Source organism: Ambystoma mexicanum, chromosome 5p, assembly GCF_040938575.1.
Source record: "Ambystoma mexicanum isolate Mex_15411 chromosome 5p, UKY_AmexF1_1, whole genome shotgun sequence".
Classification (NCBI taxonomy): domain Eukaryota; kingdom Metazoa; phylum Chordata; class Amphibia; order Caudata; family Ambystomatidae; genus Ambystoma; species Ambystoma mexicanum.
In genome coordinates, this window is record NC_090930.1 from 148874506 (window position 1) to 148900146 (window position 25641).

Below are 25641 nucleotides of genomic sequence, written 5' to 3' on the forward strand. Positions count from 1 at the left end.
GCCACTCAAACAAGATTTTTTCAATTGCATCAAATATTTCCAATTGGATGATGCCAGAGGGATTCCAATAGATATTAATGAGTAGCGAATATTCCAGAGGGAGGCGTGAGTTCTTATTCCATGAGAACTCAACCGCCAAAATATAGGCATTGGGTTGGGGCCAGAGAGCAGGCGAAGCACCAAAGCCGTTACAAATCCCACCTTGCATAAGGCCACCCTTTAGCCCCTTTCAATGATGGGTTAATAAAAATGTCAAAACCATCTATAAACGGTGTGCTCCGCAGCCAGGTTTTATAGCCATTGATTGGACATTGTGCCTCATTACATGTTAGCCGGTCCGGATTTAATGGTATCGATAAAACCGTACCGGCAACGTTTTCCGGACCAGCTAACTACGAGTTTTGTGGCTGCGTGGTGTTACGTCCGCCAGGCGGACCAGCCGCAGACGGATGTGGAAACACTGGCACCATTACCGCATGGTGCCGGTGTTTCCACGGCCACCATTCCCGTGGAGGCCTACCGGACTCCACGGGAATGGTGAGTAACAGATTGCCGGCTCCGGAATTACCAGACCACCGGGGCTGTAATGCCCCAGTATTTCCGGCAAGTCCAGAGCCGGTAAATCCCCACGAGTCCGGCGGCAGCCTGCCGGTTTTACCAGCACAGCTACCGCCGGACTCGTAATGAGGCCCATTGACTTTATTTTGGACTGTTATGCTTTGCTGTTTGGGTCACTACTGAATCACATTCACACCCCTCTTCAGAGTATAGCCTTCACTTGGCCCACTATACCATAAAAGGCCAAGGTGGTACATCTCTTAACTGTGCCTGTTTTATATTTATAATTGTGTTGGCTCTTGGTTTGTAGCAGTGTGAGGGCTGAGTGGGCCTTTTAGCCCCTACTCATCGTTGTACTTGTGCAGGGCAGAATCCAATTCGTCACAGTATGCCTCAGTACGCTGTTTCTGGGTGATCAATTCGCAGAAAGTATGACTCCTGCTTTTCACAAAGAAATGTATTCTGATTGTTTTTTTCAGAGTCTGGCCCATTTTGTTCCACTCTGATGGTGACTTCTATGGTGCCCTATTCTCCGAGTCCCACTATGGAGAAAGCCAATCGTAATACAGAACTCTGAGTCCTAAAGGTTTCTAAAGGACTGCTATGCCTGCCTTGGCCCTCTGGTGATAAGGAAAAGTCAACCGTAAAGGAACAGACTGCAGAAGCTCACCGGGCGATGGTCTTGGGGGTCTAGCAAAAAAAGATCAAGGCACGAACAGTGAAGCGGTGAAAAACAACAGCAAGCTCTCATGTAACAACAAGGTGGGGTTGCCCGTCCAATCAGTACTTCATTCGAATGCAAATGAGGGTTGGGGGCGGCCGGCTATCTCTGACATCGGGCAGGGCCTTGCGAAGCGCTTGCCTCCAGCACCTGGTAACACCATTGTTCCCCACGTGCAGTAAAGAGCCACCAGAGCTAGCATGAGTCATTTATAGGGCCAGCCAGGACACCAGAGGAGGCAGACAGGCAGGGAGCGCCACTGAGGAGCAGAATGACCCTGCAGGACAAAGGCTGGTTATGAACGTCGTGCCTGGGTGAAGAGGCCAGCATGTATCCAGGATCCCTGAGGTGCACCAGCAGCGTCCCGCCAGCGCAGGCCTTCGTGCCCACGCCCTACCCCGAGTATGTGGACTACCACTATCCCGCGCCGCGGATGGAGCACCATGGGCAGTTGCCCGGGGAATGGGGCGCGCACTACGGTCCGATGCGGGAGGAATGGTGCGCTTACGGACCTGGCACCAACAGCACGGTTTCCACGCCGCTCTCTGGTCTGTCTCCGGGGCAAGTCCCCTACAGCCCGCAGCACGACTACGGCTCTTTGCACCCCTCGGAGGCGGACATGTTACAGGCTACGGATGGTATTCACATAGTGCAGGTCTCGCCGGAGGCTGGCAAGAATAACCCTTACCAATGGATGGGGAAAACCGCCCAGTCCACTTCAGTAGGTAAGCTGGCTTTATCCTTCTTCTCTGGGCTGTGTGTTGCTTCTCGTACATCACTAGAAAAAAGAGCCTGGCTGCCGGGTGAGTGGAGAACCCCCTTCTCAAGCGATGTGATGGTGTGGGTATGTGGCCGAGCCTTGCGCCCTACATTTAGTTGTAGGTGGGAGAACTGTCGACACCACTGGAGTCTGCCTGCGTTTTGCAATAGTTCACCATTTGAATCGGCCCCTCCGAAGGGCATGGAGAGTCTGCTCCGGAAAGAGTAGAGATGACAGCTTGGGGAAAGTGCATGGAAACTCCGGCGTTTGCAGAGGGTTTTGGTATTAGCGGTTCAAACGTCCCCCCGAATTTCACCAGATACGGTACATTTGGCCATTTCGGATTTATGTTCCACTTTTCGATGGCTGTTGCACTATTCTAGTTGCTTTAATTACAAGAACCAATCAAGGCCGTCCCTTTGTAAAAGTGAACACGGTCGCTCGTCATATTTTTTTTTTTTTGCTCCGTTCCTTAAGAAGCAAAGAGCAAAAAGTGCGTAAAAAGGATGGCGTTAATTTTCGCTCAAGCACTAAAGTGCCCTTCATTTGAAAATTCGCAGCGATGACAGGTCTAGTCGGGGATCGCGATGTGAGGTGAAATAGTCGCCAGTCTCTCCACTGGAATACAAACTTTAATTCTGAAAGAGCAATTATTTGTAAACGGTACTTGTTCCTAATATGCAGTTTAGCAAACACGTTGTTTTTTTTTAGCCGGGAAAACGGGCCGCTCTATCGTGCACCACAGAGGCCTGTCACCTTCGCATACGTAACGTTGCGCGGCCCATAAAGCTCCTGTGGTGGACAAGGAGATGGCTGGAGATAAGGGGGGTATTCCAGAGATCAAAGGCGAGTGTCCTGGGGGCAGAGCCGGGAGGGAGCCAAAGGGACATGCCCTGCTGCCAGGGCGGCTTTTTGGAGCGCATACGCCAGGGGTAGACCCCGTGGCTTCCGCGGAAACGGCGTGTGTGCTTCACAGATCCGCTCGCCCACCCACAAGCTGTTAACCCTGTACACATCTTCACGTTTCAGCGAGCGGGGTCTTCCCCAGAAATGCTCTGCCTCCTGAAATATCTGGAGAAATAAACATGGTTTCGAGGAGCCTAAGGAGCTGATTTGCAGAGCATTTTAATGGGGTTGTATCGTTGTAAAATCAGGCCGAGTGTTTTTCAATTGAGCAAACAGTTTTTACCCATAAAATGAAGTAAATGGGTTGAGTGAGTGGGATGAGTGTGGATGAGTGCGAGTGACCGAGTAAGGCAGCATAATTGTGCAGCACGCAGGTACTGTGACCCGAACCCCTCCCTCCCCCTGGCTGTGTATGGGCCAGGTCCCACATCGCTGTGAGAATGCCGGTAGTTTGCCGCCACACATATGAAAAATGGTATAATGAGCAAAGAGAACATGCCGAAAATCACCAAAAGCCGTGCGTTCCTTTTCTTTAAACTTTCCATTGGAGTAGACCCAGTCCCCCATTTAGACACTTCGATTGGGGGGTGCCGCCTGTTGAAATCGAAATTCGGAATGCTTCACTTGCGCTCCTTTCAGTCTGCCCAGCTGCATGGCAACAGGTGCTAACTCTGGGGAAAGGGGCATACAGTCTGAGCCAAAGCAGGTGTGCAGCGGACTTATTGCCCGGCCCTTGCCATCAATGGATGTGTTGCTTTGATGTGCCAGTGTGCACCCGCGCGACCCGGGCTCATGACCCGGGCTCATGGCTCGTCGCGTTTCCATATCATTAGAGCTCGCTTCTCCTCTGTGGAGTGGATGATTTAAGTCACTGGGTCGCATTCGCATCCCCCGCTAATGGCATCCTGAATCCAAAAGTACGGCAAACCAATATTTCTGGGCTAAAAAGCTTTTGCGACTCCTAATTTTGAAAGACATGGATCAAAGTATGTGTCTGTCCACCCTCCCCTCCCCCCTGCCCAATAGTCGCTGCAACATTTGGACCAAACAGCATTCCCGACAAGATCTCGATTTTCCCCACTGCGTGGTGTTTCGTGGTCTAGCGCTTAGAAACACCCGAGGTCTCGTTGAAGGGGGCACGATACATGATCGGTGGACAAGTCTACTAGCCTGACACGGGTTTTTTCCTCCCCTTTACAGCACGCCAGTGAAAGTAAGGTGTGCTAATTACCAACTACTAGGCAAACAACATAAATTATAACACCCCGTAAAAAGTTTACTTTTATGACGCCATGAATCCATGGGAAAACAGGGAGTGTTTCAAATCTGCATAAAGAGGTGCCCTTGTTACATCAGCCCTGTGTCAAAAATAACACACCTTAAAAGCTTTAGCGAGGCTCCCTGGTTAGGTGAGCAAGCATACAAAGCAAAGGGACCTCAAGGCATGCGCTGTCCTGCGGGGAACCCCGATTCATAGGCGCCCTGGTACATCTGGTAATGATGGAGCCAACTGTGCGATGTCTGACAACAAGCGCTTAAAAGTGCCGGCACATCTTCAGGTGTCGCCACTCCAGAGAACAGGGGGCACTGCCCTCGATAATAATGGGTGGACGTGATTCACTTTGCTGCCATGTTATGCCCTCGGGTGTTAGGAGAGAACGCGATAAGCCGGGCGGACCGTGCTGCTGTTTAGCTCCCTGAGTCATACGTGCGGCAAACTAGGTAGAAAGGCCTGGCATTGCCGACATGGTCTGCCCGCTGGCTACTGCGCCTGTGGATGTTTTATCAGAAGCGGGAAAACCGGGGAACGGGGTAGGATGCTTGGGCCCTGCCGTAAGACTGCAATGTGGGCATACTGGACTGGCACTTGCCCCCATTGTCTGTCATCGAGCTGTGAAATTAGCAGAATTAACGAATAGCCGTTGCGCCAGGTTTAACTCCTCTTCGAGAGTCGTGCATGGTGCATGTGTGTGTCTACGTATCGGTCTGGTCGATGTTTTCGTTGGTATATATCGGCCTGTTCATTGTTGTCCGTTTTCCCGTTTCTATGCCTATTGTTACCAATTAAGCCCTTCTTTGGTCTCCAGCTTGGCGCAATCTTTCGATTTATGATATTATCAGTGTCTGAATTTTGGGGATTTTCCACTCTGCATGAAAAGTGTTTGCTCGTGGCTCTCCTGCTACCACACCCTTTCCTATATGTTGATCTGGAATTTTCGGTTGAAGATGACTCGTGTCCTATTTTATTTCCCTTGAAAACGCGAATGTCTCTGAGACGCACCCGCGTTCCAAGTGCACGCGCGTTGAGATTGTTAGGTTGTGGCGGGGAAGGATGTGGGTAGATGCCATGTTCCGCAGTGACAGCCGCAAGAGCGATCAGATTCATGCACCGAGGCCACAGCAGAACGCGCGCAGTGAAATATGGCTGGCAGGGGCAGCAGCGCACGTGCTGCAGCAGCAGCTGCTGCCTGGCTGCTGGCGGGAGGCAGGGGAAGGGATGGATTACACAGAGGTCGGGTGGCACACTCCAGGTCACACCGAGGGGCCCGCAGGGGAGCGCGGCCTTTCCAGGGCAAGTGAGCGCGACGCGTCAGGGGGAAACCACACTCACCTAAGCAGGTACCCATTTAGCCAACGAGGCCATAGCCGATGGCGCTTAAGCCACGCTGACACAGTGATTTACCCAAAATGGGGTCCCCAAAATTGGTTAATCTGGGATTCGACCTCCTATTATACAAAACCGTGAGTCCTAGCCATTGTGCACCGCTCAATGCAATGTATTGACAGTCACATGACATGCTCTCAGCAGTCTCTTTTATCAGTACTCATAGTATGACCAGTACGCCTCTGATTTAGAAAATGAGATTTGCCCTTACCAAAAGACCACGGTCAATTTCACTGCATTTACCACAAGTGCAAAAAATAACAACAGACACCCCGTTTCCCGGCCTGCATTCCCGAGGGGAGAAAATGGCAGCAAGGCTCCTTCGGCCAATCACTGCCGCGCATATACATATTCGCGCAAGCGGCAGATTGGCCCGTTCTTGATAGGTGTAGATTAGTGCTATGCCGAGTGTATTTTAAAAAATAGCCACCACTTCTTTGCCTTGGTATATATATGCGACTTGTGTTTTGGGGCACTCACCTCTCTGTGAAAAAAGTACCCTATACACACAAACGTCAAAGTGCCTTCGTTTTGAAACCCTTCACTGGGTAAAAGCCATGCACTATTTACAGTGATCGAAGTGAGCGGGAGCAGTCGGGAGCGGTGTTCCACTACTTTTATTTTTTTCTGTTTACCATTACTCTACTTTTTATAACCATATTCCCCATTCTATACAAAGCATTGGTCCATTAATGTCCCTGTGCAGCTGTAAAGTTGTAATAGGACTCTTATTCACTGCCGCAACACCTTGCCACGTGTTGCACTAAGCTACAGCCTACCCTCTTCCCCGTGAGACCGCAGTTCCACTGCTTTTTTCGGTGCACTTCTACCACAGACTATTTTCCTTTACCTGTACAGTTCTCCCTACCCGTTGCACCACCTTCCCACTGACTTTGCTCGAATGTTCTCATCACCCTCCACTCCATGACATTATTAACATTGAACACACATTTCGGTAGAAGGGGGCCTTTCATGGGCTAAGCTCTGAAAGTGAAAGCGAGGCATTAGCCCCGTTTCCTGTTAGTTGTTATTCGTTAATTGCATAGAAAGGGGCGAGGGGCAGCGGGCGCAGATTGCCATCGCACAGTTCACCGCCTACTGCTGCCACACCAGATGTCCCTCGCCTGTACACGTGTTCCTTGCTTCTGCTGTGGCTGCACATATATGCTGTTTTGCGAGATGGCGGATGAGCGCGAGCACGTGACTCCCTGGAAACCACTTCAAAGCTTTGCACTGCTCACATGTTGCGATCATAAGGTGCGAGAAGTGACAGCTGGGCAGGCTCCCAAGTATGTAGCAGTCCAGACACCTTTTTACTGTATGTTGTTGTTGCCCCATCGCTTGAAGTCAAATGTGATTGGGGTCAACGCATACCTCAAATTGCCCCATGTCAGGTGTGAGGACTTCAGCCTTGTTCTTGGTTCCATTCCTCTAGCTAGAACCTCTCAGGCATGCTCCAGCAATCGCCAGGCCCTGGGTGGCAGGAAGACCTGTTGTTTGGTTTAGGCACTGCGTTTTTTTCCTGACAATATTACAGGTTGCTTGAACAAAAGTGACGCGCATGCCTCCATCATGTCTACTAAACAGTCATCTGTTAAGAAAACGGTTACACCCTATAATGCGGCAATCCCCTCACTGTGGTGCCTCTCCCTCATCTTGCGTGGGGAGGGATCTTTTGGGGAGGCTGGGAGGGAGGGTAATGCAGATGTTGCTGAGGGGTGGAGCACCAGCCCGGGTCAAGCAGCACCACATCTCTTCAAGGCACCCAATCCTGGTGATTTGCATAAAAGCGAAGAGCATTTTAGGAACATAAGAATAATGCCATACGTTTATATTTGAAGTATGCCTCTAATAGTGAGTGATTCAGCAAGAAACCCTTCTGAGCAAGTTATGCAAGTTGGACTCGCTGCTCAATACCCTAGTTCTCTCTGGTCAAAAGAAGGCGGTCAGCAGGTCTGCAATACACCAGACTAACCCAGAAGTATTGCAAAGCATTCAAGAGAAGCCACAACCCCTCAAACAGGACTACTCTTAAAGCATTTCTTTCATATAGAGCGCCCATGCTGCTTTGCAGCCATTACAGACCGCTTGATTGGAGCAGACCAGCGCTATTTACCGAAGGAGTGGTCGATTCATGGGATCCATGTGCTTGTGAACTCTTCGGGCCTGATTTTTCAACATGTTTTTACACGGGAATGTCCCGTTGAAAATCAGGCCCTTGGGGAGGAAAGTACAAGAAACATTCTAAGAGGAGCACGAAAAAGCACACAGGAATGATATGGTCTATGTCCTAATAAAATCCCATTGTGTGGCCCTTCAGGTCCACAACTCATAAGTGCCAGGAGGAAAAAACTACATAAAGCCAGCTCCGGCACCTCTCACTGGCATATACATTAGAACTTGAGATCACCAAATGAACCAGCCACTATTTTTCAATCAAGGACTCGAGCACTGCCCCTTCAATTAGCTCCAGTTCCTATATGAGGTTTATAGTTGTAATTTGGTACACACTATGTATTTGCATTATTGCCAACATGACCCATTGCAATCTGTAGGTGCTTATCCAGTCCTGTTTTTTTCTTGGCATTCTGGGATTTGTAGTTCCACTTTCCCCATTATAAAACTCGGACTACAAGTCCCGAATGCAAAGAAAAAAACAGGACTGGATAAGCACCTAGAGATTGCAACGGGTCATGTTGGCAAGTATGTTTTTATATTTTTTGGAACCAAATAATTTGTGGTGTGCGAAAACAATTTCTAAATGTCCTCAGAAGTTAGACCACTCGGGCCTGACATCCAGATAATGGGCTTCAGCAAAAGCACCCAGCAAGGCCTGTGCAGAATGCCATGCAGTCGTGTTCATTTATAATAGAGAGGGAGAATACATTCAAGAGGGCTAAGACACGTGAACCTAGAGATCTCCCACAGAACCCCTTATAGGTAGACGGTGTATGGCCAGAAGGTCCAGGGACAGATGTTCACTCTAAAAAGATGTTGGAGAGATATTCTGGCACTCTTGTGCACTTGGCATAGAGATTTTACATCTCATCTTTCTCAGATCACATACTGGCAGGGCCTTCCGAACTGCGGGAATATGGCAACTACACCCCACAAGCCTACACTTGAACAGGTGAGACAGATTGGGAGCAGCCTCAGCAGAGTCAGGGTACATTGTGACAATGTTTCGGAGTTCTGCTTGGAATTCATGTAGCCAGACGTATAGCGACATCTCTGGTGCAACCATCTACACACCTACAGCCTCTGCTTGAGCGTAGATCCTGGGGTGACATTCCTTTAATATAGGTCTAAATGAGGCAGTGATTGTTGTGTGGATAACCCCAGGCTTCGGATGAAAACTGGGGGCTGGAGTCCATTCCTTCTTTTACGAGAAGTAAGGTCCCATCGTGGTCACAGTAGGTGGGGGAAAACCTTATTAGAAAGAAACAAGTTGAGGACTTTCTTTAAGGAGGTTGGTTGGTTGGGCAGCGTTTTAAGCTGGCATGCGAATGCTTTATAGAAGCAGCTTTCTTGCAACTTGATGGGGTTATCGCAATGGTTTGTTTGCATATTTTATTGACATGTAATTTGCTTGATCTGAGGTTAGAGGTGGGGATTTAATGGAGACGAGTTTTATAATAGACTCTCATGTGCTTTGCAATAGAATGCGCCCAAAGAGGCCTTGTTCCTTGCACATTCAAGTTTGATCTCTTGGTTACATTTACGACTTTGGCCCTCAGTGACCTAGGTTCTGATCACATCTTCCACTTGATCAAAAATAGTGCAATTCTTGCCAAATTACTGTTTCTCCCTATGTCTACTAGCGTAAACGTCCAATAAAAATATGAAAAAACAAAAGAATGGTATAGGTTACAAAGGAGTGTGGGGGCCCCTCTAATGAGAACGAAATACCCATGTTCTATGACATTTCTTCCACTCAGGGGGGTCTCCAGCCAAGCACAGCGAGCTTAAGCGTGCTTGAGACTCTCCAGACTTCTTTTGCATATTTTGAGGGACTCCCAGACCTTCGTTTGCATATTTTGACTCCCAGACCTTCGTTTGCATATTTTGAGGTACTTGGGGCCTCACCCTAAGTTACCAGGGTAATCCAGACGCGGACCCCTTGCTCACTGTGCTCATAGAGGCAAAGCTCCACCTCACTGATGAGGCTTGACTCAGCCAAAACACGTGTTAGGGTTTGCTGTTGGTACTCTTGTTCAGAGGAGATTTGCCCAGCATTTCGGTACTGGACTGCCTTTGGGTGGGACAAAGACTAATGTGCATATGGAAATGTCTCCTCTGTGAAATGCACAGTGAGCTAAAGTGTTTGAGACTCTCCCAGGGGCCACCCACCCAAGAACAGGTCCATGGGCTGTGTTTGTGCAGGTAGAGGGACTCCCACACCTACTTTTGCACAGGTTCCCAGCCACCTGTCTTCACGTCCTGGTTTCTGTCATCCGTTCTAAACCGGACCAAACGCCCATACTCTTTTGTTTTCAGCAACAGATGTCCAAAGTGCTTATGCTGCAATACATGTTCAATGTAAAGCGTCCCTTTAATGATATTGAGAAATGGGTCCATTGAATATCAGATACCGGCACTGAATGAACAATAACCACTTGTTGGCGGCATCCGAGGCAGGCCTGTGTATTGCTTAACACAAGGCAATCATTCACAATGATAATCCTTTTTATTTTCATGTGTGATTTCTGCAACTCGCAACCTATTGTTGCAATACCACAGCACTTACAAATACACTTAACAACCACCTGATTCTCTCTGTGACTATAGGGGCGCAAAGGGCCTCAGAAATGTCACACATATTTCTCTCAACGCTTCGGTGAACAGCAAGACAAATCAAGTTATTGATTAAACAAATTGGCGGGACTTCCGCGTGTGCAGAATGACACTGCACTGCCAGCATCTGCATGTTCATTGGGTCCCAAGTTCATATTTGAAAGGCACCTAGACCAGGGCGTGTAACCCAGTGTCACAAGCTTTAAATAACAGGTACAAAATGAATGGTGAAAGCCGGGGGGGGGCGGGTGCGGGGGGGGGGGGGGGGGTGCAGGGGAAACTATGTTCTTCAATACCTCCCGTGCAGGTTCTGGGGTTGGGGCCTTTAATGAACCAGTGGCCCGCTGGTTCTTCAAACTGACTTCGCGGTGCTTGTGTCTACACTGATGTCATAGGCACAGTACATCAAAGTTGCTCCCTCTTTCCTTCCATCACTGCATTTAAAACATATAAACAATGCTTTATTACAAGCATGCTAAAAGATGCCAGAACAGGTGGCTAAATAGTAATGGTGTCCAAATCCAGGAACACTAGAGAGCTCAGTAGCGAATGACTGGGCAATTTGGTATTTCAAGACATCAGTTAAATATGCCAATTTCTTTTATTTTGATAAAATACACATGTGCTCCGTTTTTTATCCTAACACGTTGAGTCTCGGACAACTTTACGCTAGAGCTAAGCAGCAGTGGCCTCGCCCCTGTGCTGCTCACAGAAAAAAACGCCAGGACAAGTCAACATTACATCAGGAAGGCGCAAACAGACATAAGAAGTTCGCATGTACGTAGAAACGGTCGAGCTCTTTTGGAGACGCAGAAGGGGAGAACTACTCTGCCTGGTGCTTTGGGGGAGGAAAGAGCGCCAGACCTACTTCAAATGCTAATTCCGCTCGCTTTGTATACAGGTTGTGAGGTCTGCTTGTTTTCCCCTCTTGGTTACATTGTCTGATGTCGTGGACCCTCTGTTTCACACCCAGGCAGCAGGGACTTTTCACACCTCCTCTCTTGCTTTGATATGCAGCCACGTCCCTTCCTCTGTTCCCTCTTTTTCTTTAGGGGTTATATTACAGGAAAGGGTGATGATTTTCACAGCAAATAAAGAGGCCCGGTTTGCTTTTATTGCCCTTCCGAAGCAAAGGCTCTATTCTGTGTCCAAGGAGAATGGGACGGCTGTTCCCCCTGTCTTCCCAGAACCCGTTCACCCCCCACCTTCTCTAGTCCGGTTTCCCCCTAGTCTCCCGATAACTTTGACTAATCGAGCAGCAGTGCCAACAATAATCTGCACCAATGAGAGGGTACTGACAGTAACCACTAAATACGGACGTGCATTCCAGAGGCAAGCGACAAATTAGACAAAATACGACTATTAACGTTGTACATTGTATAGACGCCCGGGTCACTGGAATTAATACACTACAGCACGTTAACCTGACAAATAATGCGTACCCTGCATTTTCACAAAACGTCCACCAATAGCCCAAAAACTCGTTACAGACATTAAAATACCGATAATTAAAAAGGGAACTTCATCTGAACCAATGATGTCTGAAGCCTGAAGGCACTTTTGTACTTGCGCCTTTTACTGCAGGTGAACTGCGGGTTTGCACCGGCGCCATTAGAGGCTTCTGCCCGTGAGGCCGCACGAAGCGTCCATAATGAGAACACACAATGAACTCCCTGGAGTAAGAACGTGCATTCCTTCCTTTTACCCCTGTGGGGAAGGGAAGGTGTTCCCCTCAAACACAGGTGCACGCTCTGAAAGCTGAAAGGGATTGGAGCCGTTCCAGGAGGCAAGCCATCTGTAAGGTCTGCCAGGGAAGACGCACAAGCTGAGATATGACATACAGCGTTGCGACGGGGAGAAAACCGACACATAACGCACGCAATTCATCAAATAACCAACTTCCAAACGGCAGTGCACTTACTTTTAACCTAGAGCAAAGAAGCGTTTCACGCTGGGCACTATTTTTGCTGCATGAATAATTGGGCTTGGATAAAACGCATTTTGGACCACTTTTCGGACACGTTTGCGCATTTTCTTCATGATTTCGCAACAACCTACCAACAATTGATATACTTCTTTGATTGTGTTATGCCAAGTCACTATGTAATGTGCCCAAATTATCTAAAACACATGCTTGCCACCTTCTCAAATGAACATGCAGGGGAAAAAACGGTTCAAAGTTGATGGACTCTCGCTTTTGCTGCTTTTCGCATGTTGTGTCATCCCTGGCCACCATCTTGGCGAGACCTCAGAACTCTGGGAAACGCATCTGAGCCTGAAGTAGATAAATGTCCTAACACCCGGTGCTATTCCTCACCAAGGTGCTATGTAGCAGCACAAAGGCCCGAGCAGAGGCATTTCCTCTTTCACACCACCGGAGACACCAATACAAGAGGCACAGGAACATTCCTCTGCCCTTTCAAGGAAGTGAAAAAAATGCGCCAATTAACAAGTGGGCCAGAGAGAGGGGGGGGGGCGATATGCGTCGGGCTAGGGCACACAGTCAGGCAGCAGAAAGAAAATGCTGTAACCTTTGCTGTGCATGCGAGTGTCGCCTGCCCCATATATCCGGAGGGAGGTTGGGGGCTGGGGGTCACTTCATGTCCCTTCACTATTGTTCTAAATAGCCCTTTGCGGTGAAAGCAGAGGCACTGCTTGCACAGCACGCCATGCTAATAAAGCAATTTAAATTGAATTGGGGACTCGTTCATGTTGTGGGAGCAGCCCAGAAAACATCAAACGCTTTCATTCTTAAGGGCCTTGCACCGGTTCCTGGGGGTCATTGGTTCCCGCAGGATCATGCGCTTTTACTGCGGCGTACAGATAGAGAGGGGCATTTAGGATAGGGAGGGGAAGGAGAAAGGCAGAGGAGGTGACTGAGGCGGTCTCCTAACCCTGGAAGATAGACGTGGATACTGCGGTCCCCTTTAGAAACCTCAGAACTGGACAGAAATTGCTTAGTGGTCCTCTGATTCCATACTCCGGGCAGTTTAGGGATGAGATTACGGCTTATTAAAACCTATTCCAGAATAATATGATAATCAATTACAGATAAGGACTTTAAGGCTGGTATCATTCCTCAAGTGTCTGCAACATTTGTCTCTCAAGATGTTCTGGACCACACCTGTGATCAGCCCTAACCAGTGTAGTCAACAGTGAGTGATCATGGGAGTTGCAGTGTAAATCACGGGGAGAGCCACGGGTGGCAGACTCCTGGTTACAGCACACATTTAGATCTGGTGAAGGGTTCTAATCGAGGACTCTTGAGTTTTGATCCTAGCAGTAACTCAGCTCCTAGCGTTGTAGGCAGCCTTGTAGTGCACCAGCTAGCGGAGGTTATTGGGCTATAACTGCAAGGAGGCAGTGGCAAAATGTCCCTTACCCCAAGGTGACAAACATCTCCACAAGCACTCGATTCAGATTTAGTCTGACAGACTTCAGACTCCGTCTGACTACTGCTGAGAGTGTAGTCAATTCTCACAGACAGCAAATGGTGCAGTTACCTGCCAGATAATCGCTTATGTATTACATACACGACGATGTGAGTTCCAGGCTGCTAACAAATGCGTCAAAATAACTCGGATTTTCTTAGCTCTCAATGACTGGTTCATAATGTTACTGGTGCAGATATCTGCCCCAAAGCCTAAAAGTGGCATTCAATTAGGCCCAGTCTCTCTAAAATTAATACAAATTTTTGGATTGAGAGATTATATTATAGAATATTGTCTAGGTCTGACTTTACCAACAATTATAATGGTTGTCATTCTCGCAGTAACTGCAACTCCAGCAAGCGTATCTTGCCTTTTAATACTCTCAATACTGAAGTCCACAGAACGTTTAGAGCCAGGGCTGGATGTGTCATCCTTTCTCCCTTAACAAGAGGATTATGGTATGACAGAAGCCATCACACTCTCCAGGTTTGTCTAAGGCAGGGGTCTGCAACCCTGTAGCTCTCCAGATGTTTAGGACTAAGACTCCCATGATACCTTAACATTGACTGTGCTACTTAGGGCTTATTGGAGCTGTAGCCCAAAACGTGTGGAGAGCCAAAAATGGCATGCCACTAGTCTATGGGAACCCCACCTTGACGTCACCAAGAGCGTGATTAATGTGGTGCAGAGGGTACAGAGCGCAATGCTGTGGTTGCTGCTGAGCCAGCAATAGGTCACCCACATTTGTTTAGTTTTTCAGTCCCTGAGCTATATGCTACTGCAGCAGAGAAGGTAAGAAAGCAATACAATCTGTTAACAGAATATACATTGTTCCAGCATTTAATTATCCATAACAGACTTTACTCATCTTTTGATAGCTACCATCTTGACATAAACAAGGCAGTCATGGTCAGGACATTCAAACACTCTCTGTGCCCCCCGCCGTCCCTCTCTAGCCCCACTTGTTGTCCTCCCCTGCCCGTGCTTTCCTTGATCTCTTCTCCCCCCCATTCATTGCAGGAGTTGTCTTGATTCACGAAGGGTTCACCATCAATGACTTTTAGCCAATGCTTGGATTTGACTTTTGGACGCAGTGGGCCTCATTATGAGTCCGGCAGTAAACTTTCTGGTAAAAACGGTGCCGGTGCATCCGTCAAGGTCTGCAAGCGGGTGGCGTTCCGGCTGCCAGGTCAGACCTGACGGGCTGAAAGGCACCCGCTCGCAGACCTCTGAGTATGCCAGTCCGGTAACAACAGTGCTGGTAGCTTACTGACATGGTTGTTACCGGCCAGCACACTCGTAATGAGGCCCATTTACTCTTGGCACATCACCCCCTCAACTCTCATGCTGGACCTCCCCTGGATCTCATACTCAGTTGGCCCTGTATCATGCAGTGCCCATCATCACCATGAATCCATGCCTACATTTTCTGTTCCTTTGCAACATTATGTGTTTTACTGACCGCTGCAACTGTATTCGCTCTCCCCTCTGCTTCTCTGCTGTCTTTTCACTGTTTTTATTCTCTGTTCTCTTCTCCTCTCCCTTCCCTCTTCTCTCTCTCTCTCCTCCCCCTCCCTTACTTTTTCTATGCACTTACTCTATCAGAATTGTCTGTGGACCTAGTATGATATGATATGATAGGTTATTTATAACGCGCTTAATACCCAGAAGGTTCTAAGCGCAAACCTGGGGATCGAACTTGTGTTGCTCCATGTCGTCTTGCTTCCAAGGCGAGCACGTTGCCGCTGAGCTATCCTCCCAAGTGACACATGTTTGTCTCCCCCCCAATTACTTGTTATTCCACCCCTCCCCCTTCAGCACTATCTGAAATGTCATCAGGCCTAGTACGATAGTCTCGCTTGTTTTGTTCTTCCTCTTTTCTCCTCCCCCTCCCTCACCTTGTGTAATTCTCCAGCTCTACCAGAAACGTCGTCACATTCTTGTTGTTCATGGCCTGTAATAATGTTTGTATTTTCCCCTGTTCCCTCCCTTGTCATGAAGTGCTTTGAAACACATTGTGTATAGGCGCTATATAAATAAACTATCATCATATCATACAAGAGTATGGGGATAGCTTGGCTTTATCTTGAATGAGCCAGGATGAGAATGAGAAGTCTCCCCTGTGCAATCCCATACATGTTACTTGTTATTTCACTTACGTTCCTTGTAGAAGGTTCCTTTGAGACGTCTTCTTGCCATTACTGAGCACATTCAGCAGTAGTCTTCAGACGTTTGGTCAGTTCTTACAGTTCGGTTGTGCTTTATTGGAAAACATACGGGGCCTCTCAGGTTACTGGGGTTGGGTTATGGGGTAAAGGGGCTACAGCCCCAGGTCTTTTGGTTGTTGCCCCAGATAGTAGTTCAGGGGCTACACCCAAAAGGCTAGCTAGCCTTGATTCCTGACAGTCCCGACATTAGCATAGCCCCTGGATTTACTTGTCCTCTAGGATGGTGTCCACACACGAGGGGCTATCATCACGGTTTATTTAGCTCACTGTTGCTGACCAGGGAAGATATATTTATTTGAATATCAGTCTGGCCGCACCCACATGCACAGTCCAACACCCAAATAAGACAACATGCTACCATTGCAGAACGACAACAAATACACCCACACGTGTGTCTGCCATGTGCTTATCATCAGTGAGGTGTGACTGAGGTGCTATCTCTCTAGAGAAGGGGTCTAGGCAAGAATTACAAACTCTGGGTGATACCACAAGTATTTCAAAATCTGTAATGGAGAGCACCACAAAACAGGCAATTTGGCCTTGTTCATTATCAAAAGAGGGGCTTACATATTTGGCTGCCTCATTTAACCCGTGGTACACTATGTAGGCCAGACCCATAAAAACAGCCAGATGCCCACCATTTACATGGATGATTTCTGACATCACTGAGACTATACACACCAGGGCGTCAATACATTAATTTCTCCAATTAATGAGTTCAAGCATTGCAACGGAAGACTTAACAATAGCGGTTATCATATTAATATACCAGAATACCTTTATTTTTATGCTTGCAATGAAATATCCTCATTTGGTCTAAAAACGGGAAGTACCATTATGCTCCACTTATACACACTGCACTGAAATATAAACACACACACGTCGCTATGACGCACGGCCAGCTTTCGAATTTGCATGGTTTTGGCCCTATGGTTAATTGCAAACCAGAGAGTCTTCTTGTTTCTAAGGCCTTTCAGGAGATGAAAGGATGTCTGCGCTTTGTTTATGGCTCCCCAATGTGAAAGGGCCTTTAAGATAAGATCACCTGGTATCTCATTTGTATTCCCAGTGCTCCATATTAACACCTCAATGGAGTCCAGGGATCTGGCTAACAGATCTCTGTCCCTCTGTTTCTCAATGACACAGGTTCACAGAGATCAAAGGGACTTTTAATGGCCCACGGCATTTATCCCAGGAGCCATTTCGATTTCTAATTCTGCCAGCCAACTTCTCTCCTTTCCTCTCCCATAGCCACCATTCCTCTGGTTCGCTCCAATCCTCCCACATAACATTACCAATACCCACTAGATGACACCATGCAGGGAAGGACAAAGAATCCCAATGGCTTCCTAACCAAGGCAGCCAAAGGTGAGGCAATACCTGTGGCTGAATACCCACTGCCGACTTACTTTTGATGCTACCAAACCTCTGATCTATGCATTTATTTTTCCTCGACTTCCTTATTGTTCCTCTTGTCTTTTTGGCCTTCCTATCTATCGGCTTGCAAGTCTGTCTTCAGTGCGTCTATTCGACATATTTTCTTCTGTGCCCTCATGATCTATCTTTTCCCCTCTTGCTACTGCTTGGCTGGCGTTGGTTTCATTCCCTGATTTAAATTTATTTTTCTTTGTCTTGTTTTTAAATCAATTCATGGTCTTGCCCCTATTTATCTTTCCTCTGTCGTTGCTTTTTATAGGCCTGCTTTTTCTTTTCGTTCTCAATCTCAATTTCTTCTTTCTGTTCCTCAACCTCCTTGTGCTCAATCACACTTTCGTTCTTTTACGCTCTAAGCCCCTCTTCATTGGAATGCTCCCCCTCTCTTCGTTCCCTTACTATTTATTCCCAATTCTGTCTCTCTTTGAAAACCTAGCTTCCTCATTCTTACGCATGATTTTATATCGTTTGTTCATTTTCTTTTCCTTTTTCATATACTGCACTGATTTGGTTCTATGTACAAAGCTTTTGTTTAAAGCTTAAAGCGCTTTATAAATGTCAAACCAAATACAAATACCAGTCCTGGCTCTTTGGAACTCTGGGACAGTGGCTGAAGGGGGCCAACCCAAGCCACTGGATGATAGACCAGAGGGCCGAATGGGCAGGATCACCGGGTCACTTTCCTGGGGTCCTGGTCGCTTGGCAGGAGCCAGTAACACTGCCTCACCTCAGGCCCTGATCGTTTTGATCCTCCTCAATATATCAGTCCACTACTGCAGCTTAATGTTAAAACCCCTGCACTACCCAAACCCATGGGGATACCCTGCACAGTAAACATTAGACACCCCTACATCCGTATTTGAGAGAGCCTGCAGTCCTTCTCAAATAGATCTCCAGCTCTAGTGAAGAAAAACGCGTTTCCCTTTCCGATCACCAGACAATGCAAGTATGCATGGTAACCGTGTTTGAACTTCAATCAGAACATCAGGGAAGTGGCTTTACACTTAAGAGACATTCAATGAACCAGGCATTGTAAAGGAGAAGGTAACCAGGAAAGTTAAGGAGGGGAGGAGCGGTCTTTAGTGGATATGGGGTGGAGTAGGAAGGAGACGGCAATTGACTACAGAGACCAGAGATTTATTGAAGAGCTAATGAACAAGGCAAAGTATGGGAAAAGAATAAGACAGCTAGTAAGGAATGCATCCAGGTGGCCATGCCCTGCCCTAGTTGGGTCTAGAAGGTCGTAGGAGGTTCGGGACAGTGTAAGGGAGCCTAGAGTTAGCTTGGAGAGGAGGTGGGGAGACGCCTTATGCTTCAGTTAGCCCTTACAGTACAAAGTCACTACATACAAATTTGAACCGAGGGTTTGTATTTTTGGCACTCTTGATTCCGGATGTCATTAATGATATAGCCCCAAAAGCTATAGCGAACTGACAGGGTCTATAGAAATAACTAACATGACAAATTGGCTTCAGTGGCATGTCAGAGTAAACAAAATGCCAAAAAGAAATACTTAAATAACCCTTTGAGAAGGTAAACGATGTGTATTAAGTTAATATGCTTTTATACTACGCCAAATAACAACTGTAGTAGTATCAGAGCGCCTAAGTTTGTCCTTCAGTGGTGTACTGTGTCCCCCCTCCCCCAACCTTGCTAGGAGTATTCACCCCTTAGTTTGCTGTAAAAAAAAAGAACATAAGTGAAGTTAAGTGACGATAAGACGGTGGGAAAGTACATGCAACAAACACAGGGCGGTAGAGATGCAGCAGGGGAAAAATGTTTTGTGACAGCATGGGTGCGTGTCAGTTTGGTTAGGTAGATCATGGTTCTACAATAGGAAGGAGGCAGGTATGTCCTATAGCGCTATGATAATTGGGTCGTGTTTCCAAGGCAAACTTGGAGAATTGTAAGTTAGTACACAAAGTAATGTTGGAGAGAAAGCGCAGGATTTGATTTCAACAGCAAGTTGTATTTAGGTGCGGTCCATGGACACATTAGGCAATTTCTAGCTAAAGGAAAGTATAATATGCTTGAAGGGATTCGTTTTTTTCTAACAAAAAAGAAATAGAAAGAGGTAAAGTTCCTCATAAAACATATTTTTAGGAAATGGACAATTTGGTGCAGCCGATTAGGGATCGTTAGATATACTATGGTTTCAAAAAGGTCCCTGACCCTATTCACTGCATACCTATTTTATTTACAACATGTTTTTAATGTGATTAGATTTGTTTTTAATAACCGGAAATGTGCCTTCAATACACTCTTCCACTCTGCCACCATGTATTCTTCCTTTTATTTCACGTTTTCAGTTTCTTTTATTCTAATTTGCTGTTGAACGGCCTGAGTCTGTACCCTGGAAAGCCAGACTCTTTGGGCAAGCGTGAACAGCAGGAGGAATATGTGGCCTTGGCTTTAAAGGTGAAAGTTACCTTCCACCCTCACTCCATTCCAGCCTAGCCCTTTTATCTTTTGATCATCTGAAACATCAGACAGTGCTGTGTGGCACCTTAGAAATCAGTCACCAATAAAAAGCATTTTAATGCCTCGTATTAAAGTACCTGGTACTGTTACTAGGGCTTCTGTGGCTGTAATCAGAATCGTTTTTTAACTATTTGTGTAGAGAGTCAACTGCTATGCGTATGTCCACTACAAGCTACACCTCCTCAGAGGTATTCTTCCTTTCCTCTCCTTGCCCCAGAAGCTCACTGTCTCCAGAGCTCTGGTTCTCTCCATGCAGGACTATTGTAACAGCCTCTTTCTAAATCTGCCCGCTTCTACTCTCCGCCCTTTGCAACTTATCCAAAACAGAACTGCAAGACTTGTCCTTGGCCTCAAGCCCAGGGATCGTATCTCTCCAGGACTGAAATCTCTGCACTGGCTCCCAGTGGCTGCGAGGATACAGTTCAAAACCCTATGCATCGTCCACAAGGCCTTCTGGGGCGCAATACCTTCAACTATTTCTTCCTAAATATCTTCCTTCTCGAGCTCTTTGCTCATCTGCCTCCAATTCCCTCAGGGTCAGTCGCTTCATCAAGCAACAAAAGCTGGTGGTAGATCTCTTTCCTCGGCTGGGGCCTCCCTCTGGAACAGCTTCCCTGCCTCCCTGAAACTTGAGGAGAATCATCTTCGGTTCCGCAAGCACCTCAAAAGGTTTCTCTTCTCGTCCGCCTTTTCTCCTCTTCTCCCCTGCTGATTCCCTGGCTGTCACGGGAACTGCACTGGTTCTCGGGCCCAGATCCACTCCCCCGCTAGTCGGTTCCAGACAATCCCTGCACTTGGTGACTGTTTTCTGTATCCCTACGGTCCCACTACCTGCACTTGACACTTACGTCTGCACTTACCTCTTTCACTTGCCACCTGCTGGCAGAACTTGATTATTGTTTACTTATTGTTATTTATTTTTTTGTTCTTTATCCCATGTACTGCACTTTCCTCTTCCACTTCCCCCCGCACTTCTCCTCCTTCCCCTCCCTTGCACTTGCGCGATCTGAATGACACCTGGCCTAGTAGGATCGTTGTCTTTCTTCCCCTGTTTCCCCCTCCCTTGCCTCATTGCGCCTTGAAACACTTGTGTATAGGCGGGTTATAAATGCCATATCATATCCACAAATGCTGACACTGAATTTCAGGATTTTGTTTTAGTAGAGTGTTTCATGGTACCGGAAAATTGCCTGGATGGATGGTGAGCGATAATTTCAATGCCGTATTATTGTATGCCCATGGAATATTTGATATCTAACTGGTACTAGGGGATTTCTCAGATATATAGCCACGGGCGTTGCAAGCCTGAACACCAATAGTGACTTTCATGTTTAATGGCACTGGGATATTCCATGTAATTCTGGATGGCATTCGGTACTTGATAACTGGATGTGGCTTGGAACCTTCATCGCAAGATATCATTAAGTCATTTAAGGGGCATACCTACTTTGACCTTGTCTATTATTTTACTATTCGTACATCGATATATTAAAAATGTACTCTATTTGGCCTGGCCTATTTTTGTGTTTTCTTTTTAAATGCATATTAAACTTTCATCTTGTATAGCGCTTCATGCCATATTCTTCCTGCTTCTAAGTTCTCTGTATAATGCCAACCCACCTTAAGCCTTAACTGCACAACTGTATCTGTGTGTAATTGTATCGATTAAGCAGAAAACAGGCCTCAGGGTCCACTTCCATAGTTTTAGCCAAAAGCGCTCACGTATGGCGCTCCTTTTTAGCATGTTAAGCGCAAGAATGTTGTGAGTGGTTGCAGATCCACTGCGAAATCCAGTTTGGAACTGGCTAAGCAGTGATTTTTCTTAAACCCATACCTGCATTTATTATTCCCCCCAACTTTATTTAAATTAGGATGCAAGTGAGGTATACAAACGATGAGATCGATAAAACAGTTACACTCGGTTTGCTTCCAGTTTTCACCTTTTAATTTCCCCCTTCACACCCCTTTCCTCGCGTCTGGTTGTCTCCTTTTTAAGATTGCAAGTAGTATGTAAGAAGTTGTGGTTTATAGGTTTGAGGCGGAAAGTTTGGTCATATTCGAGAACCGGTGCCCAGACATCCGTGAACCCATGAAGCAGGTTGTCTTTCATTGGCTTGACTTTCTTGGCTAAGATGTGTAAGAAAGGCATGGCATCAAAATAAGACAGACACAAGTGATCACAGTTCAAGGGTGTTTATTAAACTGTAAAATGGGTGAGATAAACGCCTAATCTAAACCTAAATCTAAGATGGGAGCAAGCTACGACCATCCAATAACAATAATACTGTCCAAGTGGAGTCTGGTCAAATAGAAAGGGCCTATACTAAGAAAACCTATTGCCAATCATTACCGCTATGTTACAAAAGAGTGTGGGATACTGTTCACAAGAAAAGAAAGCAGTGTTCACAAAATAATAAGTCTTAATGTTATGGCTGGGGTCTCCCTTCCCCATGTTTTTAGCATGGGACAAGGGGGGACTCTCGCGCACAGCACAATCCTGAGCTTCTCCGGCACAAGCTTACAGTTCCTTTTCTCAATATCAGGGCCTTCTGTGCCCAAGTCTCTTCTCATGCAAAGTATCTTGCTTCAGAGGGTCTGATATGCCAAAACAACAAAACAAAAGTTCCTTCTGTTAACCTTTACGTTGGGAGATTACCCTTCACCCTGGAATCCCCCTCAGCCAGGCTCTGATCCTTCTCTTAGTCGTCAGCCTCCCTCAGTTGGGCTCAGACCAACCACTCACTGTGGACACACCCCTCAGTCGCTTTCATACTTGTCATCACAATGTTGCTCAACTAGCTTCTTCGCAGTTATAGTATTGCGTTTCAATCACAATGTCCTTTTTTGTAATATTCACAAGTGTCCATGTCCTTTTAAACAACCTCCTCGGTTTAGCGAGGCCCCCCTCATCCAGACTCAGAGCTCCCAAAGTGCTTGCCAGTTTTAAACAGACTTCCAAAGGGCGATCTCGTCTCGCTGGATCACTCTGTCAGTCTATGGCAAGCGCGGGTTTCACACAATCACAGTTCACACAGCGTTCCCCTCAGCGGGCACAAAACACTTGTTTTCACAATATAAAAACTTCTGCAATGTGTCGAGGACTTTCGATTGTACAAGGGATTTGGCTTGGCCCTTGTATGACCACCTTAACACCTTATACCAGCCTTTCCTATGGCCTCTTGGTACTTGTAGTTTCTTTACTCACAATCTTCAACACAGTCTCTTTGTTCAGGAGAGGGGTACCAGCTAGAGACCTCTGAACGAGCACCCACGTGGCACTGGTCCAATCTATCTCTGGTACCAAGTTTGTTCACACAAGACCTCTTGATTATTTATCTTCTTGATGTTTCCACTGCAACCTTAAGTCTAACACAGTTCGGTAGACTATCGGGTTCTTCCGACTCACCGACTGTGCTGAGCTCATTGGTGGTTCCTTTGTCGCTGGAGTCAAGGACGGTACCACAATGGCAACAGCGTCTCCCCATTCTGGCTATCAATGGGGGAGGGTTCCATGTACCGCAAACATCCGTCACACCATTTGCCAGCTGCAATTCCCAGTCTTATGTTTCTTTCATCAGAGGCTTTGTGGATCTGGGTTGAAAAGGGCAAGGGCAACTCCCTCCTTGACGTCCTTTCAGGTCTCGCCGCCTTTCTCCTCCGTTTGAACTGCCGTCCTGGAATGGCTGCTTCCTCATGCATTCAGCCTTGCTCGGAGTGTGCTCTTGTTCCTATGGGGAAGGAAAACGGTATTCGGGTGTGTGTAGTTGTCGGCAATTGCCTGACTCTGCCTGACCTTTGTGTTGGGACATGTCAGGTAAATGGCTTGGGTATTAGTCCGTTGTCGTTCACCCTGTGAGAAAGTTTTTGTGTTAGAAAAGGGGTGGGGGGTAAAGTTTCTAAGTATCCTACTAGGCAGGATGGGGAAAGGTGTCACAAGGAAGGGGATACCACGTCTCAACCTTCGGTGTCCCACTTCCACTCCCCGAACACCCCTTGTCCAGGTGATCCTCCCGCACTAGTCCACCCCCAGGAACTGGATCCAATAGCGATGGCCGATTCTTGGCCACCTGGATGACAGATCTCCAGGGACTAGCCATTGCTGGAAGTTTGCCATTTCTGAGCCACATCAGCAAGGCACTGTGAGAGGAAAGATAATGTCTCAAGTGGACCCCATACCCGGTCTATGGCTATGCAGACACACAGAGACATCAGTAGGCCTCTGCCGGCCAAAAAAACCTTCCAGCACTCAAATTTTGTTTTGCGCAGGCCATTACTTCTAGGATACCCAGACTATGGGCACGGAAATAAAAGCCAGGCAGGCATCTGTACAACAGGAATTGGAGTAGACTCAGTGCAGCTGAACATAAAAATTGCTGATCAGCTTAATACCTCCCTCACAGGTGTCTGATGGGATCAGGGAAACACTAGGCCATGGGTGACAAGTGGGCATGCTGCCTAAGTCTGGATTTCAACCTGCTAGCGCAAATGGCATCTGGTTATTTTCTCACCTTAAGGGCGAGCCTGACCCTTAGAAGGGTCAGTCTCAACTTTTCTTTGGCTGGGGGTGTGTGACGATTTGCCATTTGGAAAGTGTGTACAAGCCCTGGCTTTTTTATTTATTATTAAAAAAACTAAATTATGCAAGTAATTCCATCCCTGAAAGGGTAATCTGCTGACCAGATACCCTTTTCATAAACTTAATGCCAAAAGCATAGTGTGTATTTGGGTCCTGCTGCATCAGTTTCCTGATTTGCACCTCCTGCTCGACCAGTGGCACAGAGCAGGTTCAGAGGTCACATGTGCCCATTTGACAGCTGTAGTGACAGCCACAATTCTTCAGTGCAGGGGTTGCATTTAGGATATACCCATTGTACCAAAACCCTGCCACCATCATGATCATAAGTAGCTCATGATGGTGGCAGGATGAAATCTAAAATATAACGATGCCACAGTTAAGGCATGGTGCATGGCACTACTTATAATTATTGCAGCTACATTCAATTTTATATCACATGCCTCAGCCATGTGGACCCAATTCAGTCGTTGGAGTTTTATGTATATTAATTCCAGACAAGCCCACCCCCACTGCCCACTGCCAGTACTGTAGCCTGAGGGATTGCCTGGCTTTGTTACATTGTAAGGGCAGGTAACACCGTTTCCCCAGGACAGCCACTCCACAGGAAGCTAGCCTGGGAAGAGGACTTAAATGGCACCGTGATTCACAAAGGACTGGGTCTCACACCAGGGTGCTGCTTTTCTAAAGGCCCATGACTCTTGAAAATTGAAGGGGCGAGGATAATGTAGCCAGGAAGAGACCTGTACAGTTTGGGTAAGATAATTATTATTATTTTTGTTTTCTTCTCTCTCTCTCTCTCTCTCTCTCTCTCTCTCCGTCTCTCTCTCCCTCTCTCCCTCCCTCCCTCCTCACTTCCTGTAGCACAAAGCACTTTGGGTGTGATGTCAGAAGGGCAAAGTCTGTTTATTTCAAGAACAGAGGTTGGACCACTAAGCAGGGTTGCTTTGGCTCAAGCACCTTTGGATGTTTACCTTTAAAAGAAGCGGTCTCCCACCACTTCTTTGATACACTCTAGAACATCACCTGAGAAGGATTCACTGGAAAGTTCTGCTACCTACCCACTCCTAGGGCATATTGGGGGGGACTC

At 47.1% G+C, this 25641-nt stretch overlaps 1 protein-coding gene across 1 annotated transcript in view; it reads left to right on the plus strand.

Moving 5' to 3' along the window:
- Positions 1-1506: 1506 nt before the first annotated feature.
- Positions 1507-25641, plus strand: part of LOC138480804 (homeobox protein CDX-1-like) — a 41219-nt gene continuing 17084 nt past the window's right edge. Inside the window, exon 1 of the mRNA XM_069612550.1 lies at positions 1507-2004. Coding sequence (XP_069468651.1) covers positions 1608-2004 — 397 coding nt within the window. The 5' untranslated portion in view covers positions 1507-1607. The remainder of the gene's footprint in view (positions 2005-25641) is intronic.